At 40.6% G+C, this 16313-nt stretch overlaps 2 protein-coding genes across 2 annotated transcripts; both read left to right on the top strand.

Moving 5' to 3' along the window:
• Positions 1–1973: 1973 nt before the first annotated feature.
• On the top strand, positions 1974–5205 carry LOC121528729 (C-reactive protein-like). The gene is made up of 2 exons (XM_041816295.1): positions 1974–2094; positions 4473–5205. The coding sequence occupies exons 1-2, from the start codon at positions 2037–2039 to the stop codon at positions 5099–5101; spliced, it is 687 nt and encodes a 228-aa protein (XP_041672229.1). The 5' UTR covers positions 1974–2036; the 3' UTR covers positions 5102–5205.
• Positions 5206–6714: 1509 nt separating this feature from the next.
• On the top strand, positions 6715–9810 carry LOC121528550 (putative nuclease HARBI1). Its single transcript, XM_041816060.1, has 5 exons — positions 6715–7147; positions 7200–7315; positions 7406–7560; positions 7634–7828; positions 9789–9810. The coding sequence occupies exons 1-5, from the start codon at positions 6715–6717 to the stop codon at positions 9808–9810; spliced, it is 921 nt and encodes a 306-aa protein (XP_041671994.1).
• The last annotated feature ends 6503 nt before the right edge of the window (positions 9811–16313 follow it).

Genomic DNA, 16313 nt, shown 5'->3' on the forward strand with positions numbered 1-16313 from the left:
GTAAATTAAAAACAGAATACAATGGTTTGCAAATCTCATAAAAACATATTTTATTCACAATAGATCATAAACAGCATGTCAGATGTTGCAGTTGACACGTTTCATGAAAAATATCAGCTCATTCTGAATTTGATTGCAGCAACATATCTCAAAAAAAATAAGGACGGGACAAAAAAGGCTGGAAGAGTTAGTCGTACTAATGAAGAAGAGCTGGAGGAGCATTTTGGGCTAACTGGAAACAGGTCAGTAACATGACTGGGTATTACGCCACTGTCTTCTCTCAGCCAAAGCTCATTTAAAATGGACTGAGGTGAAATGGAAAACTGTTCTGCGGTCAGTGAATCAAAATTTGGACCCCTTTTTGGAGATCCATCCTGCTTTTTATCTGCTCACAGTTCAAAAGCCTGCATCTCTGATGGTACAGGGTTGCATTAGTGTCTGTGGCGTGGGGAGCTCACACATCTCTCAATGATGGAAAGTCCTTAGAGGTTTTAGAGCGACGTATGCTCCCATTCAGATGTCATCTCATTCAGGGCAAGGCCTTGACTATTAAGCTTGCATAGCAGATGGATACGCCCATTTCCTTGTTTTTTACTGGCGAATCCATCTTGCAAAGGCTCCCAGCTGAACCGTTTGGGCCTGGTTAGAAGGTGACAGGACCAATCAGCGACGAGGGGAAGTACTTTCAGGCACGGCAGAGTCGTGACATAAACAAGCAGCAGCAAGAGCCGGTGCAGTTAAGGCGGAAGAGCTTAGTTGGATGCTGCTAAAGCACCAATTTTATCAGAACATGAAACATTCCTTCGTTAAAAGAAGAACAAAGAACAGCAATGAGTTGTTTTTTTTTTTCAAAAACGACAAAAGTCGAGTACTTGCATGTCTACAGTCACCATGTTTCTCGTTATTCCTCGGTAGCTGCGCACGCACAGCTCGATAGCTGCTACGTCCTGTGTTTTGTTGCTCTGATTGGCCCGTAGAGATGTGACAGACAGAACATTCATCCAATCACACTCCAAGTTTTTTTCAAAGCCGTTGCCTTTTCTCAAACGTTTCCTATTGAAGCTTTCTCAGATGGATGTGTGAAACACATCCATCTGGCGTGTCAGGTTACATGAGTGTTTCATCAAGACAATGCTAAACCACATACCACATCCATCACAACAGCATGGCTTCACAGGAGAAGAATCCGGGTGCTGAACTGGCCCGCCTTCACTCCAGACCTTTCACTAATAGAAAATATTTGGAGCATCATAAAAGGGAAAATCTGGCAAAGAAGACCCAGGACTGTTGATTAACTAAAATTCTATATCAGACAAGAATGGGACAACATTCCTCTTTCAAACTCAAGCAGCTGGTCTCCTCACCTCCCAGACGTCTGCAGATTGTCTCTAAAAGAAGTGGAGATGCTACACAATGGTAAACACGGCCTTGTCCCTATTTTTTTGAGATGTGCTGCTGTCATCATATTTATAATAAACTCATACTATTTGACAGTTGTTTTCTGTTTTTACTTACATTTTACATGGTGTCCCAACTTTTTTGCTACTGGTAGTGTAGTTTAACAAGCATTCGCTTTCTGTGTCTATTGACCAGTGGCCTGATCAGGCCTCCTGATGATTTTTACTATGCTTTATTCAAATTATTTACTGCAAAAATAAAAGATATTTACAAAATATCTATCATATTTTAAAAATCTGGTTGGGAAATGCCTCTGCTATGTGTTAGGGGAGCTCAGATGAAATTAAAGGAGGGCTTCAGCTCCCTTAAAAGGGTGTTACATTGCCTACGTGGTTCACAAATCAGCCAGGATCCAGCTGTTAGACACAAACCTTCAGTACACCAACAACCCACCATGAGTCAACTTTAGTCTTTGGCTCTTATTAGTGGATCAATAATTGAATGAGTCATGGAGAATAAACTTTACAGCAATTGGCCAGAGCGTCATCCACCCCTCTTTAAAACTCCATAAATATCATGAGGAGAAAATAAGAGCACATTCCAGTTTCAGATTTGTTTGGCGTTCCAGACCAGAGACGATGAAACTGCTGCTGATCTTCCTGGCTTTGCTCTGTGCGGGACACGCTGTGGAACAAGGTGAGAGCATGACACTTATTATTTACTTTTTCTTTTTTCTTTTTTTAATTCTTTGTTTATTTCTATTGTTTTTTAGTCTTATTATTTTATCTAATTAATCAGATCTTTCTCATTATACATTGATTATTTGTGGAATTATTATATATACAAATTTATATTATGTGTAAATATTTAATGCATCTCTACTTTTTTACACTGCTTTGGCAGTAACTGATATGTTCATGCTATTAAAGCAAATTGAAATTGAATTGACACACTGCAGGTATCCAGTGAAGTGTTTATTATAGTCTGTCATGTCTGTGATTATCAGACATAAATGTTAACCAGGACAGGGTTTCCAAACTACCAGACCAGGAAGGGCCCCTGTATAGCATGAGCCTTCACTGGGCTCCCCTCTTGCAAAATTTTCAAATTCCTTGTCCATAATGATGACAAATATTAAAATAAACATACAGCTTCTTTAAATAATACCTTTTTTATTTATAAATAATCGTCTTCATTTTATTCAATGTCTATTTGTTTATCCTTAGCCAACTTATTGATAATGTCAGCTTTACAGTGCCTATAAAAGTATTCACCCCCTTGGATGTTTTTTACCCTTTGATTGATTTTATAAATCAATAATGGTCAATATAATTTGGGTCTTTTTAGAAAAAAAAATTACAAAAAACAACTCTTTAATGTCAAAGTGAAAACAGATTTCTGCAAAGTAATGCCAATTTAATAAAAATATGTAATGTAAATAAGTGACTGGATAAATATCCAACCCCTTTAAAAAGACTGACCTAATTCAACAGAGGTCCAGCCAACTGGTGCTAGTAGTCTCACAGTGAAATGGGGATCACCTGAGTGCTGTGAATCTGTCTCAAGTGATTGTAGAATGAAGACACTTGTGTCTGGAAGGTCCAGTTGCTGGTTAATCAGTATTCCTCGCTACCATTACACCATGAAGACATAAGAACACTCCAAGCAACTCAAAGGTACCATTCACCGCGCAGTAAGACGTGAAAAGCAGAAGTCAGGGGGAGGACACAAAACATTTCCAAGGCTCTGAACATCCTCCAGAGTTCAGTTAAATCCACCATCAAGAAATGGAAGGAATATGGCACATGCGTAACCTGACACGCTAGATGGATGTGTTTCACACACATCCATCTGGGAAAGATTCAATAGGAAACGTTTGAGAAAAAGCAGAGGCTTTGAAAAAAAACTCGGAGTGTGTTTGGATGAACGTTCTGTCTTTCACATCTTTACGGGCCAATAAGAGCAACAAAACACGTTAAGTAGCTGCTATCGAGCTCTGCGCTCACAGCTACTGAGGAATAACGCGAAACATGGTGACTGTAGACATGTAAGTACTCGTCTTTTGTCGTTTTTGAAAAGAAAACAACTCACTGCTGTTCTTTGTTCTTCTTTTAACGAAGAAACGTTGTCAAGTTCTGATAAAACTGGCGCTTTAGCAGCATCCACGCTAATCTCTTTTTAAAATTTGCTTTGCAAGGTTAGCACATGCTTAGATCAGGCCATCCTCACGAACTGAGTGAGTGTGCAAGAAGGCAACTGGTGACAGAGGTCACCAAGACACCTATGACTACTCTGAAGGAGTTCCAAGCTTCAGCAGCTGACATGGGAGAGACTGTGCATACAGCAACTCCACATGAAGTTCACTTGGAGTTTTTTGTACTGAGGAGAGGCTTCTGTCTCACCACTCTGTCATATAGATTAGTGGAGGGCTGCAGTGATGGTTCTTCTCCATCTCCACTCAGGATCTATTTGAGCTCAGTCAGAGCGATCATCAGGGTCTTGGTCACCTCTCTTACCAAAGCCCTTCTCTCCTGATTGCTCAGTTTGGCACATCCAGCTCTTGGAAGAGTCCTGGTTGTGCCAAACTTCTTCCATCTGAGAATTAGACTTCCCCTGATCTGTGCCTTGCAACAATCCTGTCTCTGAGCTCTGCAGGTAGTTCCTTTGACCTCATGGCTTGGTTCTTACTCTGACATGCATTGTCAGCTGTGAGGCCTTCTACAGAGAGTTGTGTGCCTTTCCAGATCATGTCCAATCAATCTAACTTAGGACAGGTGGACTCCAGTCAAAGTGTAGTAACATCTCAGCAAAGATCAAGAGAAAAGAAACGAACCCCGGCTAAATTTACAGTTTTTGCAAAGGGTCTAAATACTTACATCAATGGGATATTTCATTCTTTTTACTTTTCATAAATTTGCAAAAATGTCTAAAAAATGTTTTCACTTTGTCCTGATGCTAACTGAGTCTAGATTAATGAGACTAAATTGGATGTTTTTGACTGTAGCATCAGACTGAAACATAAGTTAAACGTTTGAGTCACCAGTCCTAATTTGTCATCTCTTCTTTGCTTGCAGATCTCTCAGAGAAGGTTTTTGTCTTCCCAGTGAGCAGTGCTAATTCTTATGTTAAGCCCATTGCCACTTTGGAGCAGCCCCTCACTGCTGCAACCATGTGCATGAGGTACTTCTCTTCGCTCACCCGAGCCCAGACCCTGTTCTCCCTGGCCACCCCGGCTCAGTCTAACGCCTTCCTTCTCTACAAGCCCTCTGTTGGTGTGTACCGACTGCACATCAACGGGGCGCCTCTTGATGTCCCTGGGCTCCCTGATCAAACTGATGAGTGGAACTCTGTCTGCTGGACGTGGGACTCCAACAACGGCTTGAACACGGTGTGGGTCAACGGAAAGAGAAGTGGTCGGAAAATTCTGGGAGCCAAAGCATCCATTACTGGTGTTCCCATCATCATTTTGGGTCAAGATCAGGATAGCTACGGTGGAGGCTATGACCAGGCTCAGTCCTTCGTTGGGGACATCACGGACGTCCACCTGTGGAACAGCGCCATCTCTCCGTGTGAAATCAAGTTGTACATTGAAGGTAGCGCCTTCACCCCTGGAAACCTTCTGAACTGGAAAAATCTGCGCTACTCCACCACCGGCTCCGTGTACGAGGAGCAGAGTGACTTTGACAAACTGGCGTGTTTTTAGTTTATCTAACAGGTATCAGGATGCAAAGTTCAACCAAACCAGTGGAGAAAATCTATCAGTCTTGAAGACCTTGTTTAGGAAATAAAGTCTTCCAGCAACTTTGACCAATAAATTCTGTCAGTGTCTTTTTTTAGCTTCTTCATGGGTGTACATTATTAGGATCAAACACTGGTTCAGAGACAGCCAGGGTCAGAGGCGTTATGGTTTCAGGTAAATATTGGTTATCCTGAATGAACTCAGCCTCAAGTCGGTTGCATGAAAGCAGGTCAAGTTTATCCCTGGCAAGTAACCATGATGATTTATTCACTGCAGCTAGCCTGGTCTGGAGCAGGTACTAATTCCCCAGGCCCACAGTAGGGAGGGGCCCTTGAGATGCCTGTATGGAAGCCCATTTGGGTCAAATAAAAAAGAAAAAAATTTGGAAGTACAGCAATTCTTGAAAAAAAAAATTCTACGTCATAATTATGAAATAAAAGGTCATAATTTTGAGATTAAAAAGTCATTATTATGCAAAATCATGATTATGAATGAAAAAGTCAAAATTATTACATAAAAAGTTATAATTGACTAAATGACTTTTATCTCATAATTTCAACTTTGTATCTTTTAATTATGATTTTAATCTCATAATTTTAAATTCTAATCTTATAATTATGACTTCGGATTCCTTTTTTTTATTTCCTTACCTGCACATTTTTCTTTTATAAGTGGTGGAAATGGGCTTCCATATGCCTACAATGAAAAGTGTGTTTTTATTTAATTTATCATAATAATTAATGTCATCACTGTATCAAAAGTGACTACATGAATCAGTCAGCAGACTGGAATTTGTATCAGAGTAAAAAACAATTCTGGGGGAACCCTGTCTTAAAAATGTCCAAATAGTGTGGTCCAACACTTCAAAATAGTGCAAGGAAATCTAATTTAGATATAGTAAAAAAAAAAAAAAAAAAGCTCTTAAATTGGGAATTTATGGTAAAAAATACATCAGAATGCATATATATTTGTAAAAATGATCCCACATTGTTGCTTCACGAGCCGGCTAAGGGGAGACCTGTGTAATATTCTTTCCACTGGCCCTAAATCCCTAGCTACGCCCCTGATTACAACACCAACACTGAAAGGTTCAAAAGATGCAAAAGAAAATCTGACCTTACTCAAATAGGTACAATACAATACAGATGTAAAAAATAAATAAATAACAAAACCTACAGAATGAGAAAGAGGAGAAAAAGTAAAAATATATCACCACTTAAACATTTGGACTACAATGTAACTGACAGATGAAGGTTTTGTTTAAACTGTCTCCGAAAAACAGTTGAAGAAAGTGACGACTTTACTGTTGGATCTAAAGGGTTCCACATCATTCTGACTTTACTTTTTAACTTCAACAATCTTTCTGTTCATTCATTTGGTCTCATTACTGTCAGGCCTAGTGTTATATTGCAATACTAATGCTGTCAGAGGTTTGATTAATATGTGTATCATTGCATTAATTAGATTATTACTTTTAACGATTGCTGGAGTTGCAAGGATGATTTCAATTACGTCTGTGATGAGGGCAACATAGAATATACAGGTCCAACTCCCCATTCACCTGTTTCCTCTTCATGATGGCACGCCCTTTTTTGGAGGATGTACTGGATGAGGAAGCGCTCATCATCAGACGAGCCTTTGGACGTGAAAGAGTTTTCAGGGACAGGTCAGACCCATTGGTGTTTGGAGATGACTATCTCATTGAGAGATACAGATTTTCTGGTAATGGACTGAGGTACCTATGTAGGCTCCTCGGTCCTGAAATACAGCACCAGACTGTATTTAGCCATGCCCTAACTGTACCATGGATGGTCTCTGTAACAGTGAGGTTCCTTGCAAGTGGAAGCTTCCTGTATTCTGTTGGGGATGCAGAGAACCTCAATAAAGGTACCATTCACCTCGCAGTAAGACGTGTTTGCCTGGCCCTGAAGTCACTCATCCACATCTTCATCACCTTCCCTGGCCACAGAAGACTTCTCTACATCAAGGAGGACTTCTACAAGATTGCAGGTAACATCAGTTTCAGCTTGCAACTACTGGTTTCCAGTTTGATCAGTTACAGCTTTCCCTAAGGTGATTGGTGCAGTGGACTGTACCCACATTAGAATTCAACGTCCCTCAGGGGAACATGAGGGAGATTATGGCAACAGAAAATCTTTCCACAGCATCAGTGTTCAGGTATGAGTAATTTGTAGTGACTCAGACCTATATAAATTCATTAATTTTGTGCCTAAAAGGACCTTAATAGGTTACATCTCATCTTTTCAGATGATCTGTGATGCTAACTGCCTTGTGAGCGATCTAGAGGCAAAGTGGCCTGAATCAGTCCACGACTCCAGAGTCTTCAGGGCTAGTCCAATTCACAGGACACTCTTACAAGATAAGCCACACATATTTGCAAGCACCTTGGATATTATGAGTGTGTAACTATATAGGCTAAGAAATTATGCATTTTATTATTAGGTGAATTCTCTGGAGTGCTGCTGGGAGACAAAGGCTACACCTTCTGAAATCACGGTTTCAGTGCCTGCACCACCTGAGGGTTTCCCCACCCAATGCATGTGATGTCATTGTGGCATGCACAGTGCTGCACAACATAGCAGGCGTACGAAAGGAGAGGGCCCGCGTGTGGCTGTTGAAGTTGTCTGGGAAAATGCTGCCATCTTCCCAGACAACATTGCTGACCAATTGGTCAGAGAGTTATATACTGACAATTTTTTTCCTAGGCTTAAGTGCTGAATTTAGAATTTTGGACAATAAAGGATCTTGTGTGGTACTTTTTGCCGTGTGTGTGCATTTTGTCTAGCATTGGTAGTACACTGTGTAGTCAGATTTCTAAATTCTCTCCAAATCAATTACATACCCCACATTCATCGTAAAAAAAAGGACACCATTATTTTCTAGTTTATTTTGCAATCGCTTTTTCTCAGCTTTGAGTCTGGAGAGGAGAGAGCAAAAGTCACAAGGATTAACACACTCAATCACAAATATGGTTACAGTGTGCACTGCAATACCTCCTGTTCTGATTTCTGGATCTCTAGTTCCAGTTTCCTTTGCTTCCCCTTTTTGATTTCACTAACCAGCTCAATGGGGTTTCATTTCTCTCTCTGGATTTGGAGTTCTGCCAGCTCTGCCTGTTTCCGCAGGTGTTTGGCATACATGATTCTGATGGTTTGTGAATTCTATAGAAGAACTGTCAATTAGCACAACAGGATTTGTGCATCACATAGATTTACTTCAACATACAGTATACTCACAATGCTACCTTTTTCCTTTAAGGCGGTGCAGTCTCTAGGTCCTGTAACATGTTTTTATTAGCACATCACTGACTTCTATTCATTTTGGACTAAATTAGAGTATATCTCCACAAATTTGACATGATACCTTCTGGAGTCCAGTGACAGCGTCTCCTCATCTGCAGAGGTACACTCCACAGCTGCGGATGTACCTTCCCCCCCTGCCATATACATACATACATGAACCAAGAGAACTCATATTCATATTTGAAAAGACATGCCAAGCCTGTAATTTCAATAAAATGTACAGTACTAACTGGATCGTCTTCTGGTGGCTCCAAAAGCACAACTGTGTCCCTAGACACTGCAAGCAAATTCAAAGTCAGACAGTATAATACTGTCAAGTGTGTGTAATCTGCAGTGGACCTGCGATATGTACCTTGCAAGAAGCTGCAACTTGCAGTTGCAAGGACTGAGTCCGTCATGGTCCCTCCCTAGATCCCCTCCATCACTGGCCTCCCTTTATTCAAATCAATTGGCAGCTCCTCTGCTGGGGTCAGGTCCTGGCTGGGTGGGCCACTCCCCGTGCCAGTTACATGTGCTTTTTTCTTGACTGCTAAAATCGTACAGAAATTCATTGTCAGCAGACAACAAATCTATCACTTCATTTGATAATTGCTCTTTAGGCTACACTAAAGTAACTTACCAGACTGCAGAATATTTCTATATTTTGTGTTGACCTGTTGCCAGGTCCTTTTCTGGCCAGTCAAGTCTGTTCTTTATGAAGGATGATGGATAAAACAGAACACAACATGGGAAAAATTGATTCAACAGATACACTGACACAGAGTAGATCATTTCTTTGAACTTAATTATACTCTACATAACCTGAGTAACATGCACTTTTATGGGCCACATGTAGCAAAAAACACAACTATTGATTAGTGGACTTGAAAAGTCATCAGCTCCACATCCTTTAACTGTAATTATGACAGTTCCTGTGGAGTACAGTTTATTAATTGTACATGTTTTGGCTTCTTCATTAAGCTGGTCCACTATTGTCTGCCAGGCTTTTTCCCTCTCCTTTTCACAGTGCTGGTGTCGCCTTTTTTTGTATTATGTCTTTCATTTCTTCATATTGCTGTAGCAGCAGCTCTTGTTCAGCAGGTGTGAAGAACGACATGGGTTTGTGTTCCATTTTTCCATCGGTGATTCTGGGATCGATCTCGCAGTCTTCTTAAGAATGCTGTGAACACGCAGTTATCCCAACGATCAACACCTGGCTTGACTAAGCCACGTCTTTTCATCCTGGCTCGGCAAACGTGCAACCAATTAATCCAAGAAAGCGCCAACAAGGCTCGGTCAAGCCACGCCTGCTCATTTATCCTGGATGTCTTTGTCCTACTTTTGTGCAGTACCCCACTGAGCCCGTCTTGAACACAACTTCTTCAGAACGTCTAATGGGATTGACTTCAAACTTTGCAAAAATGTGAAGTTTGTCAAAGAATCCACTGATTAGATTTTGGGAGTCAAAGGTCGAGGTCATTGGGCCTCATAGTTATTTAGTGTGAAAGCATTATCCCAAGAATACTTTTAGGGGTTTTATTCAAACTTTGCACAAATGTTTATTCTGATACCGATATTGATACTCAAGGCCACCTATAAGGGGTCATCATGGAGATCTGCAAAGTCATTGTCCAGTGTTAATCTGTGATAACCATTGTTTTTTTCCCTGAAAAAAACCCACTCTTATCAAAACAACAGAAACTATTGATGCATACATGCTATAATGTTTTATTTTTAAAAATAAAACCCCTTTTCTTAAAACAGAATTACCTTTTTTGGTAGGGTTAACGGTGTAGATGGGGACACTGAATTGAAAGTAGAAGAAACTGAGACAACTCCAACTGAAATTAATTATAGTGGAAAAAAGGAATAGCAGACAGAAAGTGGCAAATATGGTTTAAAAGTGGAAGAAAGTTGCAAAAAGTGACAAAGACGGACAGAAGAGTCATGAAAGTTGATTAGAAAGTCAGAAAAATGGTTAAACAGGCAAAAATAGACAAAATTACTGGAAAAAAGTGGCAACATAAGGTTAAAATGGCCAAAAGGGAGAGAAATTGGTTAAAAGTGGCAGAAATGTAGCAAAAAAAGGGCAAATGAAGGCATAGACTGGTTAATTACAATATAGGATTTTCAAAAACAAACACAATAAAATAGGTCAAAAGTGGCAAAAAAAAAAAAAAAAGTGAAGTGGCAAAAAATGGCAAAAAAAAAGGTTAAAATGAAAAAAATGTAGCAACAGTGCCAGCAGCACAAAAAAATGGGTTAAAAGTGACAAAATATATTTGAAAAAAAAAGTGTCGAAGTGTCAAAAAAAGGGGCAAAAGTGGCAAAATAAGTTAAAAATGAGTTAATGTGGCAAAAATATGTCAAAATTCAGCAAAAAAAACAGCAAAAAATGGATTGAAGTAGCAAAATGAAGTGGCATAATTGGGCAAACATCAACCAATAAGTGGCAAAAAGCAGCACAATTGGGTTAACACCGGCACAAAAGGGGCAAAATAAGGCTTAAAGGGTTAAATGTGCCCAAAACATTACACAACAGAAAAATAGTTTAAAACAAACAAACAAACAAACAAAAAAAAAGGCAGCAAAGTAAAGTGGTAAAAATAGGTGAAAAGCAGCATAAATAATGTTTACATCAGAACTGATCAACAGTTTGAAGAAGCTAAAATGGGCAAGAAGCAATAAAAACGGTTTGAAAGTGGCAAAAATGGGCAACAATTAGCAAAAGGGTCAAAATTGGCAAAATTGGTTGTATGTGGCAAAAAGTTCCACAAAAGTGGCAAAAACTGATTAAGTAGCAAAAAGCAAAATGGGTGAAAAGCAACAAAAATGGGTTAAAATTAGCAAAAGAAGTGGTAAAAACTGGTAGAAAAAGTGGTAAAATGGGTTAAAAAGTACCAAGGATAAAGAATTTCAAGAGAACCCAAAATCAGTTTGACACATTTTTCAGCTCTAAAACAAAGTAACTGTTAGCCAGAACGTTAGCACCAATGCTACTGATCCAACACACATACAATAAACTGTGTTCCAAATTATTATGCAAATGATATTTTTCTCTGATTTTCCAAAATAGTTGATGCAAATGACAGTCAGTACAATTTTCAAGTCATCAACCATTAGAGCATAATTACCCACGACGATGAACTCGGGAGGGGGTTATGTAAAGGGTTCCGTATCATTGTTTGTTTTTTTGTTTGTATGTGTACAAGATAACTCGAGATAACTCGATAATAATAATAATAACAATAATAAGTTTATTTATATAGCACCTTTCAAGAACAGCGAGGTCACAAAGTGCTTTACAAAAAGGTAAAAGACACACAAACAATTAATGCAAAGGTACAATAAGAGAACACACAGTACACAAAACAGATTAAGTAAAGGCCAGACCAAACAAGTAGGTCTTAAGTTGTTTTTTAAAAGAATCAACTGTTTCTGCTGATCTTAAACTCAATGGAAGTGAGTTCCAAAGAGTTGGAGCAATGACCTTAAATGCACAGTCACCTTTAGTTTTTAGTCTGGAGTGTGGAACAACCAGCAGACCCTGATCAGAGGACCGAAGAGTCCTGCTGGGATTGTAAGGTTTTAAGAGCTCCATAATATAGGCTGGTGCCTGACCATGCAGGGCTTTAAAAGTAAACACAAGAATCTTAAAATGTATTCTGAAGTGTATGGGAAGCCAGTGGAGAGAATACAGAATTGGTGTGATGTGTGACCTTTTTGAAGACTTGGTAAGTAGCCTGGCTGCAGCGTCTTGTACTAATTGTAGACGATTTATAGATGTTTTACTAAGACAGGTGAAAAGTGAGTTACAGTAGTCTAAGCGGGAGGAAATGAAAGTGTGAATAACCATCTCCATCTGAGCTGTAGAAACAATGTGTCTGAGTTGTGCGATATTTCTTAGTTGGAAAAAACAAGAGCGGACCAGATTATTGACATGTTGATCTAGAGATAAAGAGTGGCTAAATGAAACACCGAGATTACGAAGAACAGGTTTTACATAAGTAGACAGGGTACCAAGTTTCTCCAAAATCCCTGCCACTAAACCATCTGGGGCCAAGACAAGGACCTCTGTTTTGTCAGCATTTAGCTGTAGATAATTGTCTGACATCCAGTCTTTAATGGCACTCAAACAACTGTCATGCTCTCTTCTTCCCAGTAGGCTGGGGGTGTGTGCTTCTGCTTGATTGCAGGAGTGGACTCTGGTGTGCAGGAGTTGGGCTGCAGCTGCTATCCATCTACAATCACCTCCACTACAAATACTGGACTGCTACTCCACCACTCTGCCAGATCGTAGACTCTGTTCACTCAGTCAGTCTAGTTCCAGCCATCTAATTGTATTTCTACCCATTTTTGAACCCAGATTTCTTACCCTGGTTTTCCTCTGTCCACAGAGTTCCTGGTTCAACTCCTGCCTGAGCTTCCACTCCTGTAAACTCTGGTTTTCCTCTGGTCTGAAGATATCTTCGCACTGAAGCAGCTCTGCCACAGCTCTAAACTTAAGACAATTCCTGATACAAGATCCTCTCAGCTCCACTGCAAGAAATAAATCATTGTTTGCAACATCTCCCTGCCTCAGCCTCTGTGTCTAGGATTTGGGTTCCACACCAGTCCTGCCTAACAACAACTGAGTAAAACCGACACTTTAGTGTAATTTTGAGGTGTAAAAGATATATGAAGCTAGATGTCATCTGCATAACAATGATAGGATATGTCTTTAAAACTGTTGATTAAGTGGCTGAGTGGGAGCAGGTACAAGGAAAATAATGTTGGGCCAAGGACCGAACCTTGGGGAACTCCACAAACCAGGGAGGAATTTGAAGAGCTGTGGTTGTTAACAGTGACTGAGAATGTTCTCTCTTACAGGTAAGAGGAAAACCAATCAAATGCCCACCCACTGCATCAGCCTATCAACTAAAATACCATGATCCACAGTGTCAAAGGCTGCACTGAGATCCAATAAAACCAACACCAAACATCTACCTTCATCACTGCTGATCAGGAGGTCATTAAAGACTCTAAGAAGGGCTGATTCGGTTGAATGGGACTGACGAAAACCAGACTGAAACTTATCCAAGATGTTATGAATGTCCAAGGCAGCTGTAAGCTGTTTGGCAACCACTTTTTCTAGAATTTTAGAAATAAAGGGTAGTTTTGAAATGGGCCTATAGTTTTGGGGCAGAGAGGGGTCCAGATTTGTTTTTTTGAGAAGTGGTTGAATGGCAGCATGTTTAAAATATGAAGGGACGTGACCAGATTCTAATGATTTATTGATAATTGAAAGAATGTATGGGCCAATGGAATCTATTGCAGATTTTAGTAGCTGGGTGGGCAATATATCAAAGGGACTAGAGGAAATTTTCATAGTTCTAACCAGATTCTTTAGAGCTTGTAGGGAGACCAGAGAGAACTTGTCCAGGATTGTTTGGTGAGGTGGGCAGGGAACAGCAGAAGAAAAAGATGGAGGGATTTGTGCTTGGATGTCATTGATCTTGCTAACAAAAAAGGAAAGAAATCTTTCACACTCATCATCAGAGAAAATTGGGGGGGGGGGTGATGGAGAAGAGACAACATTAATAATTTCAAACAGGACTCTAGGATTATGTCTGTTCTGTGCTACAAGATTTGCAAAATACTTATCTCTGGCATCCTTAACCATACTATTAAATTCAGTTAAAAGCTCTTTTAGATGCTGATGGTGGACATAAAGACGGGTGGATTTCCACAACCGTTCTACTTTACGGCATGTTCGCTTAAAGGAGCGGATATTATCATTTAACCAGGGGGGGGCGGCTTTTTCGAAGGGGCCAGTCTGGATTTTAAGGGAGCAATTTCATCCAAAACAGAAAGACAGTGCTCATTAAAAGACTGTAATTGTGTGTCAATATCACCCAGTAATGACAAATGGCAAAAATGAAAGGACGCAGAAAATTTTTCTGCAGTGAGATGATTAAGGATGCGAGATTTGATTTTTCGACGGCAGGGCAGAGTATCTGAGTTGAAGGACAGATCAAATAAGATACCATTATGATCGGAGATAAAAAAAATCCTCAGAAACAACAGAGTCAACTTTTAAACCAAATGTAAAGACAAGGTCTAGTGTATGACCTCTGACATGAGTAGGACCTGTTACATGCTTGGTCAGATTAGATGACTCAGTAATGCTTAGAAAGTCAGAAGCAAACTTATCGGAGACCTCATCAATGTGAATGTTAAAATCATCAAGAAGTAAAAATCTGGAGAGTTTTAAGATGGACGACAAAAAATCACTGAAATCAGTTAAAAAACAGCTATTTGGACCAGGTGGGCGGTAGACTAAAATGGCATAAAAGGGGTTAGAATGACCAATTTTGATCATTTGAACTTCAAAAGAAGAAAAGGACCCAGTGTTCACCAAACAGCAAGAAAAATTATTTTTAAACACAGCAGCAAGTCCTCCACCACGGCCAGAAATTCTGGGCAAGCTTATGAAGGAGAAATGATGAGGGCATAACTCAATTAGGGGGGCATTTTCATTGGTCCTTTGCCAGGTTTCAGTTATAAACATGAAGTCTAGATTTTTGGATTGGATTATGTCATTGAGCAGAAATGATTTATTAGATATAGAGCGAGCATTCACCAGTGCAACCTTGAGAGGAGCTGAGGCATAGGGCACAGAAAGTGGGGCAGGCATTATAGGAATTAAGTTGTTCCTGTTACTACTATGAGGCAAAACAGTTGGTTTATGATATGGTTCATCAGGTCTTTCAGTAATTCTCACAGAAATGGACAAAGGGGTGAGAATAGATGACTCTGGGCTTATATTAGAAGCAGATTGGGAGGTATGAGAGAAATGTTTGGGTGTGACAACACAAGGACCACATTTGGGAGGGTCAGCTTTTGGAGGAAGTAATGACTTGTGTAACCAGCAGAGGGGGGCGTGACTAAATATATCTGTAGGTGACAGTGTAAGGGAAAGACTATTGGCCAATGAGGAGTGAGTATTCATAGAGGGGGCAGGAGCTATCAAAAGTCATGCTTGTGTGGACAGAGTATGGTAGAATATGTTTGATGACAACATTCGAGAACCTAGGTTTTTTGGGTGCAACCCATCTCCTCTGAAGAAAGCAGAGTGCAGCCAAAATAAATCAAAGTTTGCAATAAATGTAAAGTTTAGCGCTCTACATTGAGAGTGAAGCCACTCGTGCAGACTCAGGAGCCTGCTAAAGTGCCCCACTCCCCGACCCAGCGTACGAATTGGGCCAGAAATGAAAATGATCCTCTCACTGGCCTGCAGCAGTTCGAAGAGTTCAGAAAAATCCCTTTTTGTGAGTTCGAATTTTTGCCAACTGGTGTCATTCGTGCCGACTTGAACAACGACCTTCTTCACAGAGGGGTGGTCTGCAAGCAGGCCAGGGATGACACGAACTATGTCAGAGACAGCAGCTCCCAGAAAACAGAAAGTTACAGCCAGCTTTGACTTTATATTCCTTATAATGGAATCTCCAATTATAATTGAGGACGGAGGCGGTGTCACTGGCTCCCTGGACACCGACGGTGGATGTGCTGCTGCAGCCACTGGGTGGCTGGATGAGGATGATGGGACCCGATTTCTTGGTTGTTCCCCCAGCGGAGGAAAATCCTGCATGTCCAGGATCTCGAACCTGTTGGCCAGCGGGACATCCCGGGATGAAGGAGAAGGAGGAAGAGACAGGCGCGCTGCGCGGTGCCTATCCCTCCGTGCAGCAGTCCAGGGCTCCGGTTGATGTGGTGTGGAGTTTAGCGGGGAGTTCACTCCATGCCGGTCGACAGCTGGCCGCGTCTCCGCGGAAAGATGGAAAAGTGAGGAGCAGGCTGATGCTTTGGGTTTTGCTCCCATAAGGACCCACGGA

Source organism: Cheilinus undulatus, linkage group 20 (assembly GCF_018320785.1).
Source record: "Cheilinus undulatus linkage group 20, ASM1832078v1, whole genome shotgun sequence".
Taxonomy (NCBI): Eukaryota; Metazoa; Chordata; class Actinopteri; order Labriformes; family Labridae; genus Cheilinus; species Cheilinus undulatus.

Excerpts from the sequence above, each read along its gene's own strand:
- LOC121528729 (XM_041816295.1), top strand. The coding sequence starts at position 2,037 with ATGAAACTGCTGCTGATCTTCCTGGCTTTGCTCTGTGCGGGACACGCT. Across the intron at positions 2,095-4,472 it reads GGGACACGCTGTGGAACAAG|ATCTCTCAGAGAAGGTTTTT; the intron begins GTGAGAGCATGA and ends CTTTGCTTGCAG.
- LOC121528550 (XM_041816060.1), top strand. The coding sequence starts at position 6,715 with ATGGCACGCCCTTTTTTGGAGGATGTACTGGATGAGGAAGCGCTCATC. Across the intron at positions 7,148-7,199 it reads GGACTTCTACAAGATTGCAG|CTTTCCCTAAGGTGATTGGT; the intron begins GTAACATCAGTT and ends GATCAGTTACAG. Across the intron at positions 7,829-9,788 it reads ACAACATTGCTGACCAATTG|TACCCCACTGAGCCCGTCTT; the intron begins GTCAGAGAGTTA and ends ACTTTTGTGCAG.